Source organism: Haemaphysalis longicornis, unplaced genomic scaffold (genome assembly GCF_048455015.1).
Source record: "Haemaphysalis longicornis isolate Haplotype H1 unplaced genomic scaffold, Haemaphysalis longicornis Haplotype H1 scaffold_14, whole genome shotgun sequence".
NCBI lineage: Eukaryota > Metazoa > Arthropoda > Arachnida > Ixodida > Ixodidae > Haemaphysalis > Haemaphysalis longicornis.
The window spans coordinates 26,515,923-26,543,648 of NW_027526245.1; the positions used below are offsets into that span (position 1 = coordinate 26,515,923).

Genomic DNA, 27,726 nt, shown 5'->3' on the forward strand with positions numbered 1-27,726 from the left:
GATTGGAGCGGCGAGCCGGCGGAAAACGCCGGCAGGGCGGAAGCGGCAAACACAAACTCGTGACGTGTTTGGACGTTGTTTATTTACACAATATCCTCGGGATGTCGATTGCGCGTGGTCCTCTGCTGGCTGCTTGGTTGCGTTTCGCACACTTTAAAATTGATTTTAAATATGTTCTAGGCTGTATTCGCCGCTGATATTTTGCAGATGATGTAAATGTGTTCCCACCAATCTATCTCCGAAGCTATCTCGCCTTCAAAATTTTGTGTCAGTGCCCCTTTAAATACTAAAACGAAAAAAATTGTTGGTAGGGTTTTCCCAGTCCCGAATGCCGCGGGCTGTCGTCGCTGCTCGGACCCGTCAGAACAAACGTTCTGGAATCTCTTTCCCCGATATGGTCAGTTTGCACTCCTACTAGACCGAGGACGGAAGAGGACGGGATATTGGGTGGTAGGGGCATTCCAGGCAGAGAGTTACGGGGGAAGATAAGGGTATTTTTATGCACCAGCACTGAAGGACCGTGCGCGGCGATATTAGAGGCATGTAAACTGAACGAGTCCACAACTACTTGCAAAAAGAGTTGCGCATCAAGAAATTTGTGCGCCATGGGTTGACAGCGGACCAAACGTTCATCTTTCACAACGCGAACTATCGAGAAATACACCGACGCATCGAAATACATAAGGGACGCTGGTGTGCCTTTGTTACCACTTGGAAGCGTGTGAACGGCAAGAGGTACGTGGAGTGTGATAACGAGGATGTGTACCGTGTTAACGTGGCTAAGACCGGCCCCTTCGGCCAGCTGAACGAGCTTGATCTGTACTCGGTGTCGCAGGCAAGCAAAATGCCGTCCCGGTAATGCGGAAGTCGCTGCCTTCGCACTTGCAAACCTCCAGGCGTCAGTGTGGATGGGATGAAACTACCATCAAAGGAGTTCTAATAATAATTGTCCAGAATGGTTTGATGTCGTGATAACTGAGCCCGCAGACGAGGGATCGAAAGGAAAACCGACCAAGGTGAACCAGCCGTAGCTTCGACTCGTGCCGCGCGCTCACACCTCAGATGATGCTACTTGTCGGGAAGTATTGGCCCGCAAGTATTGGACGCAGGAATTGGGCACTCGGTATGTGGGAAAACCGCTCCTCGGCTTTTAGTGGTGCCGAAGAAAAGAAATGCAGAACCCTGCATTCATTTCAGCGAGCGTTGCGTTCATTTTTAAGGACAAACTAAAGACCACTGCACGCGCTGCGTGCTGCACGTACATTACCTTCTTCATCGTAATCTTCCTTGCGTGGCTCATTCGAACCACGTGAGGGTTTAGCGCGAGGTTGAAATACAATTTACCGCACGGTCAACAGGATTCGACGGCCAGTGAATTTCAACCACTCTCCATAACAATAGCAATACAGCAAACTCCCGCTAAGCCGAACTAGGTTAAGAAGAATTCTCGCTTACGCCAAACAACATGGGCAGGTTTGTTTGGTTTTCTATAGACCCAATGCAAAAAGTCCTATTAAGACGGACAGCCTTGGGCATACTTTTGGCTTAAGATGAACAATTTTGGGACTGACCACCACTGCTGCCGATCTTGTTTAGCGAACATGGCAGTCTTGGCGGGGTGAGGCGGCGCATTCACGCGACTAGAGGGAAAGCAAAGTAAACGAAAACCACCGAGCGGAGAGAAGTCGCTCGACGGACGAAGGGAGTAAGTGAGAAAAAAATTAGCAGTGGCTTAGCAGTCCTATCTAATCCAGTCCAGTACAGTCCACTCCAGTCCAGTCACTGCTCCTCGCGCATGCGCCTCATGGCTCTCCAGGAGCCACGCGAAACGGCTATCAAGGGGCTCCGGCGCAGTGTCAGACGGCTACTACGCAACGGAGGCGCACAGCTGGGCACGCGCCGGCATGAGTGCGTCTGCCGCGGCTATGACGCCACTCCTCTGGAAAGCGCAGACCTGTAAATGTGCAGACCCAATTCTCAACATACCCGTACTCCAACTAGATTGTATTGGAGTACGGGTGTCAATCCAATCCAATGCTCCTCGCGCTTGCGCAGCACGGCCCTTCAAGGTCCGCTCGCAACTTCTCAACCTCGGCCAGTGTAGCTTACACTACAAAAGACACCGATAAAGCTGCCACTTCTGCCACCATTAAAGCCGTGGAGTCAGCAGCCAACCAAAGAAAACAACAGCGAGGGCGAGCTTTCCGGCCTCTCAACTTTGGAGGAGGAAGGTGCAGCACTGGAAACAAAAAAAAAAAAAAGCGACCACGCAGACATCCTGAACAGTGCAGCGCCAGATTGCGGTTGTAAGCCATGCTTCACAGACACGCAAGTTGTTTTTAAGCACAGAGACCGTGCTACCACGGGAATTGCTGAAGCCTTCCATATCCGGATACAGGGTTCTGATTGTATAAGACACCCGTCACTGACTATTGTAGATAAAGAAGTGCAACTTCTTAAGGAGAGGGGGTTGAAGTTGAGGGAAATAAAAAAAGAAGGAAGTGGGGCGGTTGTCCTCATTTACCGCCTTGCACATGTGCGACGGTCACACGTGCTTGATTGTTAGCTCTTGGTGTGGTGGTATAAATGTGTTTTCTATATTAATAAATCTTTCTGTTGATAGTAAGCGCTGGTGTCGTTTCCCTTTCTCGTCCCTGTGTCTCATGGATGTTCACTCATGGATGTTCACCAACTAGCTCGTATCTCCATTTTGCTTAAGTCAGGCCGTGCACACGCCTCATCTCAAGGACGGGAAATCAATCTGGGAGCTTTTGCTCAGTATTTGTTCGCGATGTGCTGCAGTTTTCGCGGTGTTGTTCAGTGTTGTAAGCATTGTTAATGGCTCGCCAGAACCACAATTTAAACTGGTGCCGATGCCAACAGCTTACATCGATGTACTCCGCACCCCAGATCCTACACCACCACTAGGCTCGAATTGAAGTTTTTTAGGAGCAACAAACAATTTCTGCCTGTCTCACCCAACCCGTTCCACCAGTCTTTGGACCAAGTCATGTGCTGTGAATTCAGGCGCATTGAACCGGAAGCGGCTTATGTGAGAGTAAAGCAACCGGCCCTCTGCAACAACTGTGGACAACCAGGCCATATTCGTCACTCTCCATACAGTGGAATGGGACTTCTTAGATTTTCGCTGGTTGCGCAGCGGCCACGTTAAAGAACATTGCAAATTGCACAGTACTTGTCTCGCAACCTGCTGCCGTTGACTCTGCGCATAGCGGATCAAGCTCGTCACCATCACCCCGAATGTATTCGTGCTCAAGTGGCTTATAGACCAAAGCGTGCCATATCCGCGATTCTGGGCCGTGAAAACTGAGACCAGTGACATACGGGGTTGGCGCCACTGAGTTTTGCACCCAAGTGATCAAATGACGCACCTGACTCATCATAGACGTCCAATACAAGAGCCCGATTTCCAGGAACATGCAATACTTTCCGGAGAAATTACGGTTTTCACTTACGGTGACACTGTAACTGCTCTTGCGAATTTTAATGCCTATTGCTTCATCATGAATGAGCGTAGGTTGTGCCTGCGTGAAAGGTGTGCCACAACCACATACACCACTAGCCATCATGGTGGGTGACCATGTCATTACGTCAATGTGCATTCGCAGTGCCCGATTCAAATACGCAGCGTGACTTTGCAGGACACTTCGCGGTTCTGTGTGAGTGCGTGACGCAGTTGATAGTCAGGCTGGACGTCCACCGCGTTAGGCTGCCGTGATTAATTTTCCAGAGCTTTTTATCCCGTTTTCAACACTTCAGGGATCGCTGTCCATAGCACTAGCCGACGTCAGTTCAGCAATACCACAAGTCGCGGATGATCCGTCACATTCGGCTGTCATGAACATTTTGGTTCGTGCTGGCAGCAGAGGTCGGCGAACTCACTCATGAGTCCACTCACTCAGACTCATTTGGACTGAAACTCACGCGTGAGTTTGAGTTTGAGTGAGCGCGAGGCTAGTGTGGCATGGTGAGTTTGAGCTTGAGTGAGTTTGAGCCGAGTGATCCCGACTGAGTTTGAGTCCGATTGAGTTTGAGTACGCCTGAGACCTAGTGAATTCTGAGTCCATTTTGAGTTCTGAGTACATTTTGAGTTTAGTCCATTTTGAGTTCTGAGTACATTTTGAGTTTGAGTCTATTTTGAGTTCTGAGTACACTTTGAGTTTGAGTCCATTTTGAGTTCTGAGTACATTTTGAGTTTGAGTCCATTTTGAGTTCTGAGTGCATTTTGAGTTTGAGTCCATTGTGAGTTCTGAGTACATTTTGAGTTTGAGTCCATTTTGAGTTCTGAGTACATTTTGAGTTTGAGTCCATTTTGAGTTCCGAGTACAAATTGAGTTTAGGTCCATTTTGAGTTTGAGTCCATTTTGAGTTTGAATCCATTTTGAGTTTTGAGTACATTTTGAGTTTGAGTCCATTTTGAGTTCTGAGTACACTTTGAGTTTGAGTACATTTTGAGTTTGAGTCCATTTTGAGTTCCGAGTACAATTTGAGTTTAGGTCCATTTTGAGTTTGAGTCCATTTTGAGTTTGAATCCATTTTGAGTTTTGAGTACATTTTGAGTTTGAGTCCATTTTGAGTTCTGAGTACACTTTGAGTTTGAGTACATTTTGAGTTTGATTACATATTGAGCTTTGAGTACATTTTGAGTTCTGAGTACATAGGAGTTTTGAGTCCATTTTGAGTTTGAGTACATATGAGTGGCCTAGCAGGCAGCTATGGTTGGCTGTTAAGTTTCATGCGTCACTGTGGGCTCGGAATTCAGGTTCCCTGCGGGTACGGCACCAATCGCGATTTGCATGATCGGTTGGGAGGGAGGGGGTGTCAGATTTTTTTTAGTTTCTTGTTGAATTTTCATGGCCATAAGCACTTGCTATATACCTAATTTTCGCGGCTGGGCGCGTGAGTGATAATTGACTGGTGAGGTCATAAAAAAGTGTTGTCTTAACTTTTCCTCCTGACGGATCCACTAAGAGCGTGGGAAAGGGTGGTGGGAAAGCACACGGCGGCGCTGGCGTGCTGGTTGTTCGCCTGCTACTGTTAACGGCTTGATATACTAGGGGTCACAAAGGAAGAGGTGAGAGCCGGGGGGAAATGGGGGCGGGGGCTGTCCTTTCTGCTGTTTCAAATGAATTAGCTGAAATGACTGGGCAGCGCCCCTTAAGAAGGAATAATGACCACATTAGACTGGGTGAAAAGTGAAACTGATTAGGCTAAGGCATGTAAGGTATCAAATGAAAGGTCGGGATTAACGGAATCAAGCGGGGTAAATAAAAAAGTGCTTCCTGATTGTAGTCATCAGGCAGTCATAATGAGTCATAGATTGGGTTAAAATTCAAAATGACGCTGCGAGGGCATGTGGGGAATCAAATTCAAGGTCTCGATGTGGAGAATCATACGAGACGAAAATGAGTTATGGATATATCATGACGTAGTCATGGTGAGTCATAGATTCCGTTAAAATTCAAGCTCATGACGCTAGGGCATGTGGCGTATCAAATTAAAGGTCTCGATGAGGGTAATCACGTGCTTCCTGATTATTATCATGACATTGTCAAAATGGGTCATAAATTAGGTTAAAATTCACAATGATGCCACTGGGTGTCCGGGGCATCAAATTGAAGGTCCCGATAAGGGAAATCACGTCAGCAAAAATGTGGTAGGGCTATATCATGATATAGTCATGGTTAGTCATTGATTGGTTTAATTTCAAGATGATTCCGCTAGGATGTGATGGGTATCAAATTAATGGTCTTGATGAGCGGAATCACCTGGGAGAAATACAAAAATGCTTCCTAGTTATAACCATTAGATTGTCATGGCGAGTCTTCTATTGTACTAAATATTCGAAGTGGCCCCGCTAGGGCGTCTAGGGTATCAAATTTACGATCTTGACGAGGGGAATCACGTGGTACAAATAAAAAAAAGGCTTCGTAGTTTGAATCATGAGGTAGTCATTATGAGTCATAGATTGAGTTAAATTCAAGGTGAGGCTGCTGAAGCATGTAGGGCGTCAAATTGAAGGTTCCAGTTAGGGGAATCACGTCGGACACCTGAATAATGCCTCCTGGCTACAGTCATAAAAGTCATGGTTATTTTGACTGGTATGAATTTCATATGATCCTGCTAGGGTGTGTGGGGTATCAAATTAAAGGTCTCGTCGAGGGGGATCACGTGGGACAAATATAAAAATGCTTTCTGGTTATAATTATGAGGATATCGCAAAAGGTATATAGCAAAAGGTACACACTCACACTCACACTCATACGTTCACTCACTCACTCACACTCACTCACTCACTCACTCACACTCACTCACTCACTCACACTCACTCACTCACACTCACTCACTCACACTCTCACTCACTCTCACTCACACTCACACTCTCCCTCTCCCTCTTACTCACACTCACTCTCACTCACACTACTCTCACTCTCACTCTCACTCACTCACACTCTCACTCTCACTCTCACTCACACTCTCACTCACACTCACTCACTCACACTCACACTCTCAGTCACACTCACTCACACTCACACTCTCACTCTCACTCTGACTCGCACTCTGACTCACTCTCACACTCACATTCTCACTCACACTCTCACTCTCACTCACACTCTCACTCTCACTCACACTCACACTCACTCTCACTCTCACTCACACTCTCACTCTCACTCACACTCTCACTTACACTTGCACTTACACGTACACTTGCACTCACACTCTTACTCTTACTCCTACTCTCCCTCTCACTCTCACTCTCACTCTCACACTCTCACTCACACTCTCACTCACACTCACACTCTCACTCACACTCACACTCACACTCTCACTCTCACTCACGCTCTCACTCACACTCGCAATCGCACTCTCACTCTCAGTCACACTCTCGCTCTCACTCTCACTATCACTCACACTCACACTCAACTCACACTCTCACGATCACTGTCACTCTCACTCACACTCTCATTCTCACTCACACTCACTCACACTCTCACTCACACTCACACTCAACTCACACTCATTCACACTGATTCACACTCTCACTCACATTCTCACTCACACTCACACTCGCACTCTCACTCTCACTTTCAGTCACACTCACACTCACACTCTCCCTCTCACTCTTACTCTTACTCTTACTCAGACTCACACTCTCACTCACACTCTCACACACTCACACTCAACTCACACTCACAGTCACACTCTCACTCACACTCTCCCTCACACTCACACTCTCAGTCTCACTCTCACTCTCATACTCTCACTCTCACACTCACACTCTCACTCTCACTCTCACTCACTCTCACTCTCACTCTCTCACTCCCACTCTCACTCACACTCACACTCACACTGTCACTCACACTCCACTCACACTCTCACTCTCACTCACACTCAAACTTACACTCACACTCAAGTCACACTCACACTCACACTCTCACTCTCGCTCACACTCACACTCACACTCGCACTCGCAGTCTCACTCTCACTCACACTCTCACTCTCACTCACACTCACACCCAACTCCCACTCTCACTCTCACTCACACTCTCACTCACTGTCTCAATCTCTGTGAGGCCATTTTAGTTCTGAATTCATTTTGAGTTCTCAGCCCATTTTGAGTTCTGAGTTCATTTTGAGTACATTTTGAGTTTGAGTACATTTTGAGTTTTGAGTACACTTTGAGTTTTGAGTACATTTTGAGTTTGAGTACATTCTGAGTTTTGAGTACATTTTGAGTTTTGAGTTCACTTTGAGTTTGAACACATTTTGAGTTTTGAGTCCATTTTGAGTTTTGAGTCCATTTTGAGTTTGAGTACGTTTTGAGTTTTGAGTCCATTTTGAGTTTGAGTACACTTTTGAGTTTGAGTACATTTTGAGTTTTGAGTACATTTTGAGTTTGAGTACATTTTGAGTTTTGATTACATTTTGAGTTTGAGTACATTTTAAGTTCTGAGTACATTTTGAGTTTTGAGTCCGAGTGAGTTCTGAGTTTTGCGCTCAATGTGAGCTTGAGTTTGAGTGAGCGCAGATGTGCTGCTCAGCATTGAGTCTGAGTTTGAGTGAGTGGTGATTCGAAAAAAAAATTGTGAGTGAGTTTGAGTGAGCCGCGCCAACTTTGCCGAGGTATGGCTAGCAGTGTTACGCTGTCGTTGCAAATACGTAACCCAACTTTGTTTTACGTCGTTCACCCCTCCCACCTTCACAGAGTTTTAGGCGCAACGTGACCTCTACTCACCCGGCAAGTCTATTGATCGTGGTGTCGTCGCCATCAGTATTTAACGAAAAGAAAGCCGTGAAAGAATGCGGAAACAATAACACGTGCAGTCGGACATTTGCAAGAGACCTTCTACAAGTCGGCCGCACAATTACAATTCGATGGGTCCCTGGCCATAAAGCGATAGCGGGCAACGAGGAGGCACACAAGGCAGCACGGTAGATGCTTTCTAACCCCGGTAGTTGCCAAAGTCTCTGTCGCGAACGACGAACGTCTTCCCCTCTCTGCAAGCGTCGACACGCCCATTTCTGGAGCTGCTGCCTGACGACTTGGAAGAGGAAGGCAACGACCTAGAGGATGACTACGAAAATGGTATTGCCAGAGCAGGTGATGTGCGAAGTGCAACGCTTCGACTTCGTCTACCCGAGGAGGTTCACCCTATCCCATCTCGTTTCGATTGGTGGGCAACGGTCATACTCAGACGTATTGGGAGGAACACTACCGTAACGCCACACATCATGGCACGCTTTCGTCTACACCCCGGTGACGGTACCTGCAAACAGTTTGGACCACCGGACAGCCAACAAGTCACTGACCTTGACCATCTGCTATGGAGCTTCCCTGTCTTGTAGAACCCGAGACCCCACGCACATGCTCTCATCCCTCATCAAGTCAGGCCATAGAGTTCCTCAATATCTCCTAAAGTGGAAAGTGTCGCTGCGGACGCACGCCGCCGTGGGAATTGTGGGTACTGTGGGAATCGGAATAGCAGCAAGTGGCTAGTGCAAAGGACCATGGATTCGGCTCTTCGTCTCTTAAGAGCTTGTTAGTTCTGTTTTCGGTATGCTTTTCGTTATCGGGATGCCAGTTTCTGGCGTTCAATGGCTATCACAGATATGTCTAAATAACAACGTGACTATCGCTTAACACATGTGCTCGCGTTAGCGTCGAGTTTCTTCAGATGAAGGGGTGACAGCATGCAGGGACGGCGACAAGCGTCACGGAAAACGTAACTCAAAAGGTTCAACAATAGAGTGTACTGGGCGACAGCGACAAGCGAAAAAAATTAATACACTGCCGCCAATGTCCTCTGTCCTTGTCGCTCGTCGCTAAAGTTAACTTCATCGTCGCTTCCGCTCGCTTTTGGGCTGCTTCTGGCAGGCAAAAAGCGAGCGAGGGTCCCAGCGGCCTGTTATATTGCTTTATACTGCTTGCCGCCGCCGCCCACACTACAGCCTAAGCTGAGCTAGCGCACACTATCCACTTTCTGTACCCATTCAGTTGTGATCTTTGCGTCCCTCGTAGCCGTCGCTGTGTGTACTTACCCCTTGAAGCATGCACTGCCTTGGGCAGGTGCAATGAGGCAACCTACATGACGACTCGACAAGCCCGTACTTATTTGCCATTCCTGCAATTTCATAATGCTTTGCGCGCGTGCTTGAAGACTTACTTGCGGTAATAGGCTTCACCTCTAGGTCTGTTTATATCTGCTTGGACAACACAATAAATACGACGCGATTACATCATTCTTGCATCTCTATGTTGCATCTGCTTCGCCTGATAAAGCACGTAGCATACGATAATAATACTGTATTGAGAGGAATGAAGAACACAGCTTAAGACAATATAAATGAGAGCTTGCTTCTGGGCTAGTTGGTACATTATGTCTTGCAAAAACACTACGCTAAATTGAAAATTAACACTGCGCTTTCGTAAGTCTGCATCGTGTGTTCCGCCATCCTTCGTCTTCGTAATTTCAATTTAGCGCAGTGTTTTTGCAAGAAACAATGTAAATAATTTCTTTGAGCTAAATGTTTCCAGAAAATCAAAGAAAACTTCACCCAGTCTGGAGTATGTAATAATTTAAAATATATCCGGGTGTTCTTTTTTTTTTTTTTGTAACCCCTAAATTGGTTTTGCAACATCAGCCCTCTAACACAGTGTTTGATACAAAATGAAATTTGTTAACAGCGGCACTTTTGGCAGCAATTTTTTTAACAAAAACTCAATTTGCGTAGCCACAAAGTCGTTGCCACCCATGCCACGCCGAACTTCCGGCCGAACTACACACTATGGCGGCACGCATGGAGGCGTAGACCGCTTTCGCCGAATCACGTTGACGCTAGCGCCAGATTTCACTCTAGGTGAGCTAATGAGAAACTGTATGAGTCAGGCCACAAACGCTGCAGGGGTGGACCCATCCCGAGTCTACAGAACACAGGAAGATGGTCCCCGACTCTCTTCTCGAATACGTTCGAGAAGCCGCCATACAGGACCACATTTAGTCCGGAAACCACTTCCCCCATCCACCAACTCCCATCCCCCATCTCCCCCCTCCGGCGATAACAAAGGTCAAGGCACAGAGTATAATGAAGATGAATGAATGCATATTACGAAAGAAATACACGTTAGAAACTTCATCCCACAACACCAGTATTTATCACTTAAAATTTCAGCCGCCTGTTTGGCCGAGGTTCGCAATGTCCACGAGCTTAGCACTGTGATAACCACAAACCGAACCTGGAAAGTAACCGTGAACAGCGGACTGTGTCGCATCTAAAACAATTTTTATGCGTCACCGACTCCTTCAGCGACTGCTTTTGTGACTTTCCTCTAGTGAGGCAGACAACTATGGCCTGCTGTAGATTATGGCCTGCGGGAACGAGCGGCCGATCTGCCCCCGTTCTCACCGAGTTCCGTTACAGAACGGTTTGCTATTTGTCACCAACTAAAGAAAATGCTCCAGGACAACGTTATGCAGCCGTCGATAAACCTCGCCTGTGGTTCCCCTCAAAAATAAATATGGCACACTTCGGTTTCGAGTGAGACTACAACACGCCTAACAAAGTCACAGAGAAACGTCTACCCTTTGCTACTCATCGACGACTCACCAGATGGTCTGTACCTCTAAAGGTATTTCTCGCCGATTGATTTACGGAGCGGTTAAGACAAATAGCGTTCGACGAACGGGCGCGCACGAAAGCTGCCTTATGTCCTTCGGGTGGTCTATATCACTTTAACCTCTGCTATTTCGAATGTGTTCCACTCCGGCCACTTTCCAACCAGTAATGGCCCCAAATTGCAGTCACGTCTTGTGTATCTGGAAAACCTAGTGGCATTTGCAATAACATTTCAAGAACTTCTAGTGTATCTTAACGCCGTTTTTAAAGCGAACCTTTAAAGCGGCTGCCACTTTTACGCGGCTGCCATTTTGCTGCGGGCGCTCGCAAGGCAAGAGACTCGCGAGTCGGCAACGGCGAGCTCACGTCTCGGACGAGTAGCTACCAGGACGACGCCGAGGCCCACGTCGCGGCGCGTCAAAACGTTATTCTGCCGGCTTAAATAAAGTTTAATCAATCCAATCTTAGGAAGAGCCTACATTTCCAGGGAGCGTAGCCAGCCTCAAGGCCGTCTGGCTCTACCACAATAAAACAGCATCACCGCCTTATTTGCAAGACCAACTGGCAAACGCACTAATATATGCCGCTATTTAGGTTTGGAATCGTACAAATAACGCGCCATGAATGACTTCTCCAGTATAGCCGAACTTTTAAAAATCTTTACTTGAGACTTTGTGCAAACTACGTAGAACCCGAATAGTTTTACGCGTTTAGCGAACTTAAAAAATCTGTTTCAGAGCCCGCCAGTGCTTGACGGCTTTGATGAGAACGCTGAGAAGCGAGCTGCACACGGGCGCAAGCAATGCCGGACTGGGTGCCATGCTTGTGCAGCGCCAAGACTGCACGGAGCAAGTAATGACTTATGGGATCGGCAGCGTTTCCAACGATGAAACAAACTATTCAACCACCGAACAAGAATGTCTGGCAGTCGTGTGCGGTGTCACCGAAGTTTCGGCATATTTGTATGGGAAGCCGTTTAATGTTGCGACTTGTCACAGTTCCATCTGTCGGTTGGTCAATGTGTAAGATCGCTTGGACGGTCCCCCCGCTGTAGCCTCAAATCACAGGAATTCTACGTCAACGAAACATACCGGAGTCGTCTCAAACAGAGCGGCATACAGAGAGATACAGAAAACGTTTTTTTACTAAGTGCCAGTCACGCGCTCCCGTTAGTAGAATCCTGCGTCGAAAGCGATTATGCAGTCTTTTTGTACAAGAAGAACACAAAGGCCCAGAGCTTTGCTTTCTGGTCTATTACCTGGAACTGCGCGCGCTTCCAGGTAATCGATAAGGAAGTACTTGGATGTATGTACATCCTTCTGTCTCCGAAACAATCTCCTGTACCACGAAAACGTGCCCCAAAGAAACCCCGTAGCTGCTTCGTTCTCCTGACCACTGCGTCAAAAAATCTGCAGCCTTCGCTGACCGGGGAACAGCATTCGCGATATACATAATTCCGAAAGTCTTGCAGCTGGACTGGACTACTCGCCGGAGAACTAGAGCTGATGAATCTACAGGCAAATGAACTGACTGAACGGCTCAACAAAACCACAGCAGAGATGCTTCCTATGCAGGTCAACTTCTGCATGTCAACTTCGCCCATTACACCGCGGTGCCAAAAACTGCACGCTTGACTCATTTTCGATGACTCAGAAGTGACGACAACGGCGCACTCGATTCTCTTGCCTGAGGAGTGCACCACCGCTCCTTCTGACGCAGAAGAAATCCCCCAGCGAGCAGAACTGATACGCCAGCGAACATGCGAGCGAATTCATTGCCAGCAAGCCAGCGACGCCCAGGGGAACAACTCCCGACACAGACAGACGATATACAATTCTGAAGACCAAGTCTGAGTGCAGAATGCTGTTTGTCCACGAGGGCACTCCGGCCAGTTAATGCACCTCTACTTCAGCCCCTACATTTTCCTGCGTCAGATCGGTAACCTGAGCTCTAAATATATTCCTGAAGAGCGCGTCCCTTTGCTCGACAACATGCACCGATTGAAACTGTTATAATGAGCAACCATTGAACCTATTACTCTCTTTGAACCCCGCCTACACCGCTTTGTGCTGTGCAAGCGCCTGTTTCATTTTCATAGCCGCTTTCGACTGTATGGGGCTTTTACTCTGCTGTTGTTTTGCGATGCATCCGGACGATATCGTACCAGGAAGGGGGTACTGCCAGGGTTGTGGCTCTGCAACTGTACAACGGTTCAGTCGGTGTCACCTGGCTAAATGTATTAGAATAATTCTATAAACTCAATCTTCCGAAACCCTGCATTTCTTTCAGTTGTTCACAAATGGGATTTAGAAAATTAAAAACTAATTTCTGTTCAGGCAAAGAAGATTTCGACCCTCGAAGCATTTTCGTTACACCAAACAAGGAAGGGTCCCTCACCTTTTGCGGAGCCTGCAAGCAGAGACTTGAATGCACCTTCGTAGTTGTACCCGCGCAGGTTAAGTTCTTTGTAGAGGTCTTCACTGCTCAGCTCGTAGTTAGCGTCGAATGGAGGTACGACCGGCAGCTCCTGGTGCCCAAGTCTGTCACTCTCATCGAGCAGTCGAATTCGGCCAGTGGCGAGCAGACTGCCGGATTCGCTCACCTCGAATTCCCCCGACGTGTGCAGGACGTTGGCAAGAATACGAGTAGACCCTGTGAGAAGAACATTGTTGTACCTTTAGCTAATAAACAGCTTGCCAAACCTTATATTCCCTACACAGTAAACCAGATTAACTGCGATGAACAAACCAGTGACAACGGCCATAATGCGCATGATTATGAATGAATGAATGAATGAATGAATGAATGAATGAATGAATGAATGAATGAATGAATGAATGAATGAATGAATGAAAGAAATACCACCAGCAGGCGTAAATTGTCACACCTAGGGATGGACACCGTAACGCCTGCTGGTGTGGGAGTTGGGGCAGAGGATTATCGCATCCTTAGTTTTTCCTCGTCTTTGTCCTGGTTTTTCGTTTGTTTTTTGCTGGAAATAACTTTAGCAGTACTACCGACCACCTAACCAAGCCTTCCGACTTACAAGATAGCCAAATTGTTGCACAGGCGCTGTATCTGTCACTTCTGTACGTCTTTAGCCAGCTCTACCATCATTGTCCAATAATTTTATTTTATTTTGTTAAACCACTTATTGGACGTTTCAGTTAGTTGTAATCCCACTGCATAGCACGCAACGTAAATGTAGGTTGAGCAAAAGTACGATTAAGCGAACTCTGAAGTTGGATATATGGGAGAAACGTTCACCTGTACAGTTCCATCGCTCGTGCATTCCTAACCATCACTTGATGCGCTTGCGCCGTTTGTATGCACTGGTGATGTCACTCCCACGTTGGGTGTATTAGGACTTACCTTAGCTACGAATATTCGATTGCTGTTCTCCCTGCTTTCAACACATTTACAATCTTTGTGTTTGCACGCTATGCTGAAATACGAAATCACTGATGTCACGTTGTGTCGCTACGAAAAAGAACTTGACTTACAAGTTTTGAGGCTAAAACAAGGTCACTGCTAATGGAAGGTGTACGGCTTACCGCTAAAGCAAAATCTAATGATTTAGGCACCGTTCCGTTTGTTTGGTTTGTATACTGTGTCTTAAATGTATGTAATGAAAATAACACATGTCTGGCGGCTAATTGTTTTGACGCCAATAGCAAATACTAGGTTAAGTGTAACATTAGGCTTTTCTGAGAGCCCTCAAAACCGGGAACGGGAGTGAGGAAGGGTCTTTCCCGATCGGCGCTACAGCAGTCAGGGCCAGCCTCTACCGCAGAACTTATTGATGATGCGTTCCCCTTTTCGTCATCGTCTCGGCTGCATGGTCCCGACTCTAAACACCCATTCAAACGCTTTTCGGGCACCTCATCTCTGCTACTTGATAGGTGCTTGTCCGCGTGTGTGATACCAAGTTATTGTATAAAATTCCTGAAGTAGCAACCCCGATCGGGCTGAATAAACAGTTGGATTTTTCAAACTCGCCGACCAACAAATGGTGTCATCGTCGCTTACTACACGTGAGGGAAGGCCACAAAGAGGCAGCACAAATTTTTAGACCACATTTACCACGGCCCATTCGTTTCCTGTAGCGAACAGTCAGTCAGCGCGAGGGACAGGTCCCGGCTTAAAAACTCAATTTGCGCCATTTGCAGATAGATCAGCAGAGCTCCACGACCAACTATTGTGGCATTGTGGTTGGCATGACTTCATAAAAATTGCCGACTACAGGCTAGTGTTGAGGACGGCGCCGAAAATTCTCGGCACAAACCGAAGAATACATCGCTGCGGTTGCGGCCTGCTAGTGGAGCTGCGATGTGGAAGGATTTTGGCATGAAGCGCCAGTAGTAAGAGCATGGGCCCAAAAATACTCGAACTGCTGTTTTTGTACGGAGGTGCTCGGAAGGTTTTCACAGCGGATACCCTCAGAGAATATACCTCAACACCGGCGTTGCTTGCAACTGAGCCCGAAAACAGAGTTTATGGTAGGAAAAATCACATATTTCCGCCTTTAAGACTGAGCGATACTAGCTAGCTCCTTATCTTCAACTATCTAGCTGTGTAGTTCTCTTCTCTACCTATAACCCGCTTATGAAATCAATTGAGGTGTTTTTTTCCAAAATGAGTCAGCTCCTCCTAACGCGAATTTTCAAAACTAGCGGAAGGTTGTCACCAGACCAAAATGCGACGCTGTCAAAGTCTGTATTTTACACGTCAGCTAGGGGACATTTATGGCCACAAGTAATTAAAAGTTATACGGTGAATTTGAGCAATATTGGAGTGACAAGTTTCGATTTGGCTGATATTGAATTGAAGCACTTATCTTGATTCGGCATTCTTATGAAAACTTTATTTAAATTGACTTTCACGAATGCCGCGATTCAGTTTTGGTAGTAAAGGCATTAAACATATGCAACAGGGCTTGATTCTCGATCGCGGGAAAGGGCGATTGCATGGTCACTTGGAAGAAGATGAGACAGAAGCGCGGGGTTGGGCTTGCGCTCGTGCTTAATCGGAGGAAAATAAAAGTGGAAGGTATTCCGAACGATAGCGCGGCGTCGGGCCATCTCGAGTTAATATTTCTGGTTCCGTGAAACCCGGGAGAAGACCGGCATCGTGTCGTGACCGATGGACAGGCTCCGCCGTCAGCGAGGCGCTCTCCGTGGAGCCGTCATGAGGCTGCTCAAGACAGCCACCGAGTTCTACGAAAGCCCCTCGCCTTCTCCGCATGACCTGCAAGAGGTCATAGACCAGCTGGCAAGTAAAGAACGCTCACTTTAAGAACTTGATGACAAGATCGGGAAAGCACTCGAAGGCGATGACTTCGACCAGGATATTGCCGACGTGATAGAATACCAATAAAAGAAATGTCATGCGATCAGTCGGCTGGGCTCGGCCTTGAATGAGCAGCGGGCGCCCGGTATGAGAGCTTCCGGCGGAGGAACTGCAGGGGAACCACAACCAGTTCAACCACAGAGCAGGGTGCTCGAAGGCGTTCGCACTGCATCCCATCCGAACCCGCCGTCGCACGTCGGCTCTCGTCCATTGACATCGCGCGTTGTCCTGCCGACGCTGCACGTCCCCCACTTTTCTGGCGAGCCACGCGAATGGCAGGGCTTTTGGGACCACTTTGAGGCGGCCATTCATAACCACCCGGACCTAACCGACATAGAGAAATTTAAGTATTTAAGGTCTTAGCTTACCGGAGACGCAAAACGTGCCGTTGAATGGATTGGCCTAAACGACGCCAGTTACCGTCTGGCTGTGAAGATCCTCACCGACCGCTTTGAACGCTCAGACCTTTTCGTGGACGACCACGTCGATAGCCTACTAGCCATCGCACCGATTCAATCGTCGACGCAAGTGGCACGCCTCCGAGACCTGTACGAGCAGGTACAATTCAGGACTGGCTGTCTCGAGAGCCTTGGCGTTCCAGCTTTTGAGTACTCGGTGATCCTGAACCGAGTATTCATGTGCTCGTTACGTGAAGACCTGGCAATTGTCTACAGTAAGCGCATGAAGGAGACCGCCAACGGCAACGTTGAGCCAACGTCTCGAGAAGAGCAAGTCAAGGCCATCATGGCGTTCTTGAAGGTTCAAGTGGAGAGCAGGGAGGAAAGTAGAGCTTTTCGATCGAACTCTTTTCGATCGAACTTTTCGATCGAACGACGCAATGCAGACCTGGGCCATGGCTGCCCTTAGCAGGGGTGATAATTTCACTGACACGGGAAATCTACATGATGATGATGATTGAGTGACGCATACCCATCGGGAGATTCAACATCCTCCCGCACCCGCAACGTTCGTAGCTGGCCTTAAACATAAACGCTGTACCACACACTGAACGTTCTAGCTGGTCAACAGCTTTATCGGTTTGCGCTGTGTCTCGAACACGTTCCTGTGATGCAGTGTTTCGTAGCGCTGCTTGCGTGCGTTCGCCTCGGAACGATTCTCGCGCAATGCGTCTCGCAGTCTATTCAAACTCTTGAGCGGCAGGTGGCCTCTTGTAGCAGTATGCACGAAGGCGCCGCTTTGCCATGTCTGGGACACCTCTGAGCTGCTGCAAAAGTTAAACGTGCGGATCCGGCACACGCCGTCTTCAAGTAAAAATAGCTTTTGTTCTTTGGGGCTTCATGACACTGAAAGGTTTGCGCTGCAGCGCGACGCCTCTGCTGCCTAGTAGGGCGAACGGAGCTGAACGGTGGCGAAGTATGTGACAGGCTTCTCAACCTTCAGCGTATCTCGCAGCTTCCCCTGACCCTCGCTGTGTATGATGGTGGTTCTTTCTGTGGCGGCTGGTCACCTGGAAGCAACGAATGCCTCTCGTGTCGGTGCGCACGAACGCGTGGCTATGTCGCCACATTTGATCAGGTCGATGCAGGTCAGTACAGGGAAGGCTGTTGGCGAACTCTGTCCTCTCTTCCGATTCCAGCGGTGCTTGCGCCGTCTTTCCGCTTTCAGGACAGCCAAGCGCCGACAAGGTGACGCGGACGACAACCGAACCCTACCCCCTGCTTCTCGAAAAATTTCAGGTCTTTCAGTCTTGTGGCGATTGTCCTGTAAATGATGGCGAGGCACCTGGGATATCTTGGCGTCGAGCTGTGTTCTTAGGTCGGTGTTGTCCTTCCCTTGGGTTAACCCTCGTTCCTGGCGAGGGCATTTTCTTGATAGGTGTCAGCTAACCATACGGCTCTGCTACTTCTTGAGCACATCTCTCTGTTTGGCACTGCGCTGTAGTGAACAGCAAGGTTTTTTCTGCTTTTTCAATTTCAGTTCGACAGAATGACTGGGATTCACGCATGACTGCAACCTCATCAACTACTTCAACGGTTTGAGGTTGTCGGGTCTTAAGACGTTCCTGTGAGGACTCGCCCTTCTTGACGTTTTAAACGAAGATGTACTCCAAACCGTACTTCATAGTCTGTATGTCTTTTTTCACGTCTTTCTTTCCACGTGTTCCGTCGGCAACTTGGACAGGAAACCCTGAGTCCTTTTCTGCGGCAGACGCAGCCTCGTGCTCTTCACGATTGTCTTTCGTTGGGACGTGCGATGCAGCCTCGCAGCTGGCTCACACGTTGTCAATATCTGGAACGCTCTTGTGGCTATGGTCCGTTGCCTCGACACGGTAGCAAAACCCTTTGCACCCACGTGGCTCACCATCAAAAGTTGAAACCTGCAGCTTCGGCAGCACAACTGACGAGGCTGATGGACGTAAGCTGCAGTGAGGGTGGTCGTCTGGATGGGATGCTGGGCAAATACCGTTGTAGACGATAGTCAATGCTCGACGGTCATTTGGCTTGCCTGCAGTGCCGCTTGTAGTTACTCTCCTGCCGGGCGTCCTTCGAGAGTTCGAGCGCAGGCTGTTGATGTCACAATGTATGGTTCCTCTGTAAGCCAATGCGTCAAAGTAATCTCGCTCAACTTCGCCATGGTCCAGAAGCTCGATTACTCTCTTTTCGGTCTCGTATGATGCCGCGTCATTGCTCTCGAGCAGATCAATGGCCGCTTAAAGTTCATGCGATGAGGCGAGGTGGCTTCCAGAAGATCAGCCGCTGCCTTGAGCAGTCGGGTACCAGCGCAGCGAAGGATAGGCTGCTGCCGGTGCAGCTCATCAATCGCACGCATTCGGTCGGTCTTCAGGTGGTCAGGGCCAGCCATGCTGCCCTCCGGCTAAGGGGGGGTGCTGAGCAGCGTAAACAGCAGTCAAAGGTGAAGGGTTCTGCGAACCTCAAGCAGGAGGGGACGTCGGTGGTCTCCTTCGTCGCGTGCAGTCGTCTTCCCGGGTTTCTGCACGAAAATATTAACGGAAGAACGACGCAAGGCAGACCTGGGCCATGGCAGCCCTTCGCGGGGATGATAACCTCACTGACACGGGAAATCTACATGATGATGGTGATTGAGTGGTGCATACCCATCGGGAGATCTAACAGGGTGCTCATACTTTCTTCTTCATCTTAATAAACTGGCTCATACTTTTGGAGGGGAGGGTAGGGGGGCCTTTGACAGAGCTTGTAAGCGGTAGCTGTATAGCTAAGTACTGAAATGGTAAATATGGGAGTAAAAACAGATATAACCATAGTTGCTTCCTAGGGACGGGGGAGACGAGATTTGTTTACCATTTCTCGGGTTCATTTCGTTCATGTCTTCAGTTCACTACGTCGTTGACATCTTCGGACATATCTTGCGCCGATCTCATAATTACCGTCTGAATTCATGATAAGCCAGCTCCAAAAAGCAGAAACAAAACTTTTGAAAACACCCACTAAACAGTCTCAACAGTCAACCCCCCAAACAAAATTACACCAACTTCCCGTGGGGAACCCTGATGAGGATGCGAAGCATCATGGGGATTCTGTGTAATTTCATTATGTTGCCGTTATGTTGAGTGATCTGGTGTTTAGTAGCGCCAGAGGGAAATCCGCGTCCTAGTCCACACCGGTGGCAAAGGCACGCAAGTACTGTTGTGTTACGGTGAGTGGGCGGTGGTTTAATTCAGCTGCACATGCTTAACAATCAACAAGGCGGAAATGTGGGCTGGTTGGTACATTTTCAAGTACAGCAGAAACAAGGAAACAAGGAACCGCAGAAACATGGATGGAACAAGGCACGACAACAGGGCGACGTGCTGAATGACATCCAAAAGCTTTATTTCCGTGAACCGCTTACAAGGCATGAAGAAAGGGGTGAGACATGCAAAAACAGCTTACAAACTTTAGAAGGCGGGGAAATCCGATAGATACCTTATCTCATTTGATAGTGGCGCCCGTGACGGAGCGCTCACACACGTGCCACCGTGTTCATGAATGCGGAGCCCCTCGCAAATATCGTTACTTCGATGGCCCCGTATGTATTGAATTTTTGGCTCTTTTTTTTCCGTTCACAGGCCAGGCGTTCTGAAACACTAACAATGACGGTGGTAGGAAACCCCGCTTAGTAGCAAACCCTGCCTCAAGCGAAAGAAGGAAAATTTCAAGTTATAACTTTCATTCACCTAGTCTGACACAATGTGAAAAGAGTCGCGCAAAAAGTGGGCCTGAAGGTTCTTTTTTAGCCACAAGCAAACTTGCTGGTCATTGTGCATGGGTCACTGAAAAAGGCAACAAAAAGCCCCCATGCACCAAGAAACACGATCGAAATTTTGTTACGTGTTGTTTAAATGCTGTCTGTGAAACCGCTTTTTCTTGTTAACGTTGCTACGTATACCAAATAGGCGGACGTAATAATATTCGCCCGCGCGAACATGCAAACACGCTGTAAGGCGTTCCAAACACTCATCTTTCGGCGCACTGTAAAAAAAATGCACATGCGAAGCATTGCTCCACAAGCACCAGATAATCAGATCATACCGGAACTAAGAACCTCCTGAAATATGCGAGACGCACCGCATTAATGAATGCAGTGACACGTGTGTGAGCGCTCCGTCGTCGGCGCTACTATAAAAAAAGTTATATATCCACGGATTCGCTCACCCTGTAAAGTGTGTAAGCTTTTTTGTTTGTGGCAACCACTTCTTCACGTCCGTATAAGCAGTTCACGGAAATAAAGTATTCGGTTGTTATTCAGCGCATCGCCCTATTCTCGTTCCTATCCCCGTCCGTCTCGCTTTTCTGCTGTCTTTGAAGCTGAACAATCGCTAACGTTACTACAGTTTTTCTCAAATTTTTGTTTTTTATCTTGGATGAAGGCACATTCCTAACCTTCACTAAATGCAAACAGTATATCAACTTTTAGCATAAATATTTATAGCATAATATGTTTAGCGTAAATATAAAAATAACGTAATAATATCTACTCACCTGTTCTTGACACTACACCAGGTCGGTGAAATGTCAGGTCTTCAAAGACGACAGGGAGTTTCTCAAACTCCTTGCCGTAGCGAATGCTAAAGCACCTCCAAGCAAACACTATGCAGGCACATGCCGGAAGCACCAGGCGTCCGCTAATTATGTGGCCCTTCAAGTAGGCGTCCTCTTCGTTTGCTTCGAGATCAATGTCGAATACCTGCTCAGTGACCTGCGAATGCATGTGAATAACACGAAAGTTTTTATGCTTGCGATCTCAGACGAGCACTAACTGCGCAACAATATTATTTAGTACATCTCAAACAAGCCATATATGAAATTATCCTGTTCAAATCATCACTTTGCAGTGATTCCAGTACGTTTTGCAACATCTCGATGAATTTTAGAATGCCAGGTGCCTTTGGTACTCCGTTGCACAACGAATGGTATCTCATGCTGTGGTATGGTCAACCTCTAATGTCGTGTGGCATCGGTAGCTAAATTGCGCGCAATGCGCGTGAACTGGCAGCGCGAGGGATTTTTAGAACACAGCTCGCTCTTGTAATAATTTGGTGATGCGAGGCATTCGGGGCTGTTTCGTGCTTATGGCGTACACCTGCGACCGTTGTTAAACAAAAAATGGCCGCGTATCTGCTCCCTTCACTGCAAACCTTGTCCTCTTCTGCCACCCCTGCTACGTAAAGACTTCCCTCCTTTCGCCACCATCCCCGTTCCCTCGCTCCTCCCACTGTAAATGCTCTGAAACCTGGCTTGGTTACTGGCTGCCCCTTCAAATCAGGACGTCGGTTGTCAGCAACTGACTTGCCTGTGTTGTTCCACTTACTTGCCCTACTCTTGGCTAACCTAACAGCTAGCTTTCCCCCTCTCCCCCTCAACTTTGCTTTAAACTTCCATCGCTCTGCCCCCCTTTTTCTCCCCCTCTGTTCAAAATTCCCCCACCCGTTGGATTAGTCCCCCTACGTACCCTTCTGTTGCATACTTTTCCTCCACCACCACTACAGCCGCCTCTTCGTCACTTCTATGGCCCTGAATTTGAGGTTCTCCCTTACCCCAAATCCCAAAGCCTCCGCCAACGTCGTTTTCCCATCGCCCCGCGCCAGTCGTATCTCTGTGTAGTCCCTCGCAATATGGTCTATGGTTTCCTGATCTCTCCTGAAGCATATAGCTGTTTCATCTTGATGCCTGTACATACCCGGTTATGGCCCGGTTTCAAATCGCAATGTACTTCCTATCTTATTGCCATATAAACTTTCCTTCCTGATTTATAGTTTTTCTGTCGTATAAGTGTTTCAGGTTTGTTTCTCTTCCATTCATTTTACGCTACATAACGTTACAGTGATTTAATCGAGGAAATGATAGAACACAAGCATCAGTGTACGAACTCTGTTCGCGTTCAACTGGGGCGATCAAGCTAAACAAAATGAACCCATGAATTGCCCAGCGATATTTTCTTACGTTAGGTTTCACCGGCGTTCTCGGGTCTTATAGGCCAGTCCTTGCGGGTATATGTCGGATCCGAAAATTATCACTACCAGTAGATGAACGCTACTCCATCTGTGTTCCTAATTTATAGCCGAATTCTTTGCAGCTTACGGTAAAATTGCCACCACTTGTGTTGGAACAAAAAGCAGTCTTTTGAGCCAACCACCTTTGCATTTCTTTTATATGTTTGCTTTTAACTTTGAGTGTCTGCTCGCAGTACGAAATATTTCAGCTTAATCATTTCAGCCGGAACTTGTCGAGAAAATAACCAGTCATTCCTACGTGTACGGTTATTGCACCCAAAGAAACGTCCACTAGCAGAGACACGGAATAGGAATCCTTGACAAACCCGAGCGGTCATGTGTCAAGTATTGACTTGGTGGTGTCCGTGCTGCATTGTCTTTTTTTCCTTGATGATGTCTTACTAACATGCCCAAAGAGCCACTTCAGTAACCGAACCACTTTTTTTTGTGCTGTGACGCCCTGAATGTGTGTGTGTGCGTGTGTGTACGCGCGCGCATGTGGAAGGGGGTATTTGTGCTATTTGCACGTATTTGTACTATTTAGGGCAATGCGTTTCTTGTACGTTGAAATTTTGAAATTATATGCATGGCTTTTGATGTCATCCGTGCACAAAATCAAGAAATCACACGTGTCGACATACTCCAAGCTTCTTACTATTTACTCATCGGCGACAACATGGTAGTTTACATTTACCTCCTTAACAAACCGCCCACGTTAACCACGGCAAGGGCGGTGATGACTTCTTGTTACTCATCCCTTATAGCAGACACTTATCTTTATTGCATTCTGCTGATTACGAGCTCCCACATGCTGTAAGGCCTGCGCTGGCTCGCGATGTTTATAGCGCGTTCCATTGAAGCCTCGTGCTATCCAGGTGTGCCCCTCCGTTCTCTGATCATCGCGCTGCAGTTGGAGGACAGATATAGATCCAATCACATGCAGCCGATAATCACCCCTTCCCCTTAATCGACGCACGAAGCTCTGAACGCAGAAGAAAAGACGCGCCGCTTGAAATCTTGACGAGAGTTCCCAGTTGCGCTCGAAAGAATGGAACAGCAGCTTGAAAACGACGCCTTAGCCTAGGAGCGCGACAGCATGGCCTGCTGCGAGGATATCGAGAGATGACGGCAGCTGTGCTAAGTGCACTGCTCGAGTGAGTGGACACATTTTATGGCCATATTTAAAAAGATGACGAGATTTATAAGTCGCCAGAATTAGAATCCAAAATTTGATGAGATTCCAGATGACCTGCTGAACAGTGACAGGTTAGGCAACGTACAGTACCACCACGAGGTCAGCATGACAGAAAGTCGACGTCTTAAACTGCAAGAATACCGGTCCCCACCACCCCGACCGGCGACCGTCCACTCAGTAACAACTGGTAATTGCAAGCTTTTTAAATTACAACTCCTGAATTTTGGTTGGAACAGCGGATTGGGGCAGCGATTCTGGACGCAGTTTGCGGCCGCGATCCGCAACAACGATGAGCTCAGCACGGCTTAAAAATTCATATACTGGAGCAGCCTTGTGTCTGGAGCAGCCGCATCGGCCATATCAACACTTCGTGCTACAAAAATTAAAGCCGTTTCACTCAACGTGAAAGCTGTGGGAAGTGCGTAACAGTGATTCGCCATAATGGGCTGTACCACCAATCTGCACTCACTGCTACCACCCAATGCAATTCGAATATCCCGCCTTCGCAGTGCTCGCGAGACCCCTGACTGAAACTGCGCCAGGGGGGTTCTGTTCTTTTTGTGCTTGGTTTTCCTCCCACATGGACCGGTGTTGCACGCCACTTTTTTTAGCTTACTATCGTAAAAACCAACCCAACGAGCGTTCCCTAACAAAATGAACGCGCGTGCTGCCGGTCAGTTACGTATGTTTTGCCTCAAATGCGCTACACAACAGAGTGACGTATAACAAGCGCCACAGGTTTACGAGTCTCTAATGCTTATAACTATATGAACCGCTTGGCTTTCGAAGCCTCTGGGTTACGCCGCGACGACAGCCGCTGCGACGGAATGCTGTGCGGCTCTACGTGGGTCCAGCGAGCGAGCTACGACAAGGCGAGCCCCTAAAATGGTGTGCACTTAAAACGCCGTTCAGATATTTAGGAAGCCCTTCAGAGATGACCGCATCATATGCAAGATCATCTGCAAGGCCTCCTAGACTTGAAGCCAGTGTCGCCATCATCCTACGTGCGACAACGGAGGCCGCTTTTGAAGCTAAACGTATATATTGGAAGGCTCGCTGCGGTTGGGAAGATCTCAACATCACATTGGAGCATGCTGCATGAAATGGTACTACTGCCCACTGACATGTTCCTCAGATTTCATGAGGGGTCTGGCAGAGGCAACGAGAGGACCGGGCGTCCGGCTATCGAGATGCCAGCCAACCGAATCCCATGTGAGCCGCGCTTGTGGATCGAGCTCGCGTGGCAGCTTGCTTGCTTTATTTATTTATTTATTTATTTATTTATTTATTTATTTATTTATTTATTTATTTATTTATTTATTTATAGTGGTCCCCGGGTAGAGACGTGTAAACTTGCATAGGAAAAAATCAGTGGTTGATTCCTGTGTCATAGGAATCGGTAAAACCCGAAAGTGAAATGTGAAGCGAAATCTGCAGCTGGGCATGATTGCCAGGTCGACGGCTGTCTTGTGCTTTGTGCTTGGAGAGCGCGACGCCCTCCTGGAGGGTCGCTTTGGCAAAAGTGTACTGACGTCATTTCCGTGACGGATATGACGTCAGGGAATTATGTTGTATTCCAGCGTAAAACAATGTGTTAAAATGTAAAATCCGAAAACGAGTAACCCTAACTATGACGTACTCTATACTACTAAAGGTTGCTTCCCCACAAGAAGACCCTGTTTGCAGGGGTGCGCCCTTTACAGTCCGCTTGCTTCGTTGTGCTGGCGTCATTTCCGTAAAGGATATGACGTGTGTGAAATCTTCATCATGGAATAAAACACTTTCGAGTAAAAACGAACATATGTATGTTTTTTGCTCTTGTGGAGAGCTTTTTCTCTTTTTATTCAATAATCTCGAGCCACCCGCCAGTTGATCAGGAGCTTGCTTCAAGGTACTACAGCCGTGGCACTGATCACCGCAGCTTCCGTCCTGATTGCAAGCGGAGGGAAATCCAACGGTGGAGGGAACATAGTCCCACAACTATGTCGCGTTCGGGAAACAGGTGGAGAGGTCACGTTTCCAAAGGGCGGGCGGAAAATAATGTTTTAGAAGCCCTACGTCCCCTACTTGGAGCTTGGGTAGCGACTGCGCCGAGGCATAGTGAGCGCATCGATGCTGCAGAAAACACTCCGTTTTCCGACGGTGCATAAGGCGCTCTGTGACGGCTTGACGGTGTCGTGTTACTATGCGCAGTTCGCGGCGAGTCTGCGAGGGTCCTTGAAGGGCGGCTTTCTGCGGCAGGCACGTGTTGCTTTCGCTTAAGCCAGATATGCACCTGTGTTCCCTGGCATGGCTCCGGTCTCACTCACAGGCGTTCTAGATAGAAACTTGGAAATGTTGTCCGCACTCAGGACGACGCTGTCTGAGCCTTCCCGCTGCACGCGGAGCGCATTTATGATGCACGGGTCAGCTCATTGTGTTTAAAAACCAAGCTTGCCTTCAATCAACGGGTTTCCCAAGGCGGAAAACGTGGAGGCGTGAAGCCCTAAGCGTGAGGGGCTTAATTTGCTGTTGCTATCTGTGTGCGCAATAATTCATGGCTGTATTTTTGTTCTTCATTGTTACTCCGTCTTTTGTCATCGCTGCTCTTCCTATACAATTTGGGACTCAAGACTAAACCGATGCATACTCTAGCCATGTTTGAATGAAGCATGTCCCGTGCTTGAGTTCCCGATAAGGAGTAACAAGAAAGTATCCTGGTTCAGAACATCATTGGTAACTCATTGCACCGTTCATCTTTTCTCGGCGACAACACTTTGAAAAGGCGCGACACATGCACAAGCAAAGCCAAACCGTTCCAGCGTATCACATCAGGCGAGCCAACAAAGATGCATCCAGTTAAAATGGTCCTCATAATCAGTGTCAACAGCAGACACTAATTCGCATGATGGCAGTTCAATGCATTGTGGTGCCGCTCGCATGGACTTTAGACTCTGCGGCCGACAGTAATTTAACGGGAAAACTTGTTGCCATTTAGGAACCGCACAAAGGACATGTCTTCCGTTGGGGCATATAACCTACAGCTGCGCATGCGCGCCCCTCCTTCGCCCCCCCCCCCCTCCCACCGGTGCACGCAAGAACCGTCAACCGGATATGTGCGCGTGCTGAAACGTGAAAGGTGCCGGCAAGAATGTCGGTCGCAAAACCCTGCAGGCTGAACAAGAGTTATTGTCTGACGACGGCGCTCCAAGTGGGCAAGTCTCTGTTCACCCGGGAGAAATTGGGGCTACTCCAGGGGTTTGAATTTGAGGTGGGAACGGCGGCGGCAGCGGCTTTCTGTTGTTTTTGCGCAAGTTCGCGCTTATGTTCGGGCCGACGCTCCTTCGATTCCCACTCTTCCTCACTAAGGCTTGACGTTGGGCTAGTTGGGTACACATTATTCACACTAAAAACATCGCAGGGACGAGGACGGTTTGTCACTTCTTCCGTCCTCGTCCCTGCGCTGTTTTTAGTAGCACTCTTCCTCCGAGCGAATGACATGCGTCCCTTGCATGGCGAGTGAAAACCTAGGAGGACTCTAGCTTTATTCTAGCGTACAAACATGTGGGCATAGCAGCCATCTTACTCTCTGCCT

At 48.0% G+C, this 27,726-nt stretch overlaps 1 protein-coding gene across 1 annotated transcript in view; it reads right to left on the reverse strand.

Moving 5' to 3' along the window:
• Positions 1-27,726, reverse strand: part of LOC144165213 (fatty acid synthase-like) — a 229,107-nt gene that overhangs the window by 108,367 nt on the left and 93,014 nt on the right. Inside the window, exons 14-15 of the mRNA XM_077695331.1 lie at positions 21,447-21,663; positions 13,534-13,788 (exon numbers count right to left, since the gene is read on the reverse strand). Of these exons, the coding sequence (XP_077551457.1) occupies positions 13,534-13,788; positions 21,447-21,663 (472 nt within the window). The remainder of the gene's footprint in view (positions 1-13,533; positions 13,789-21,446; positions 21,664-27,726) is intronic.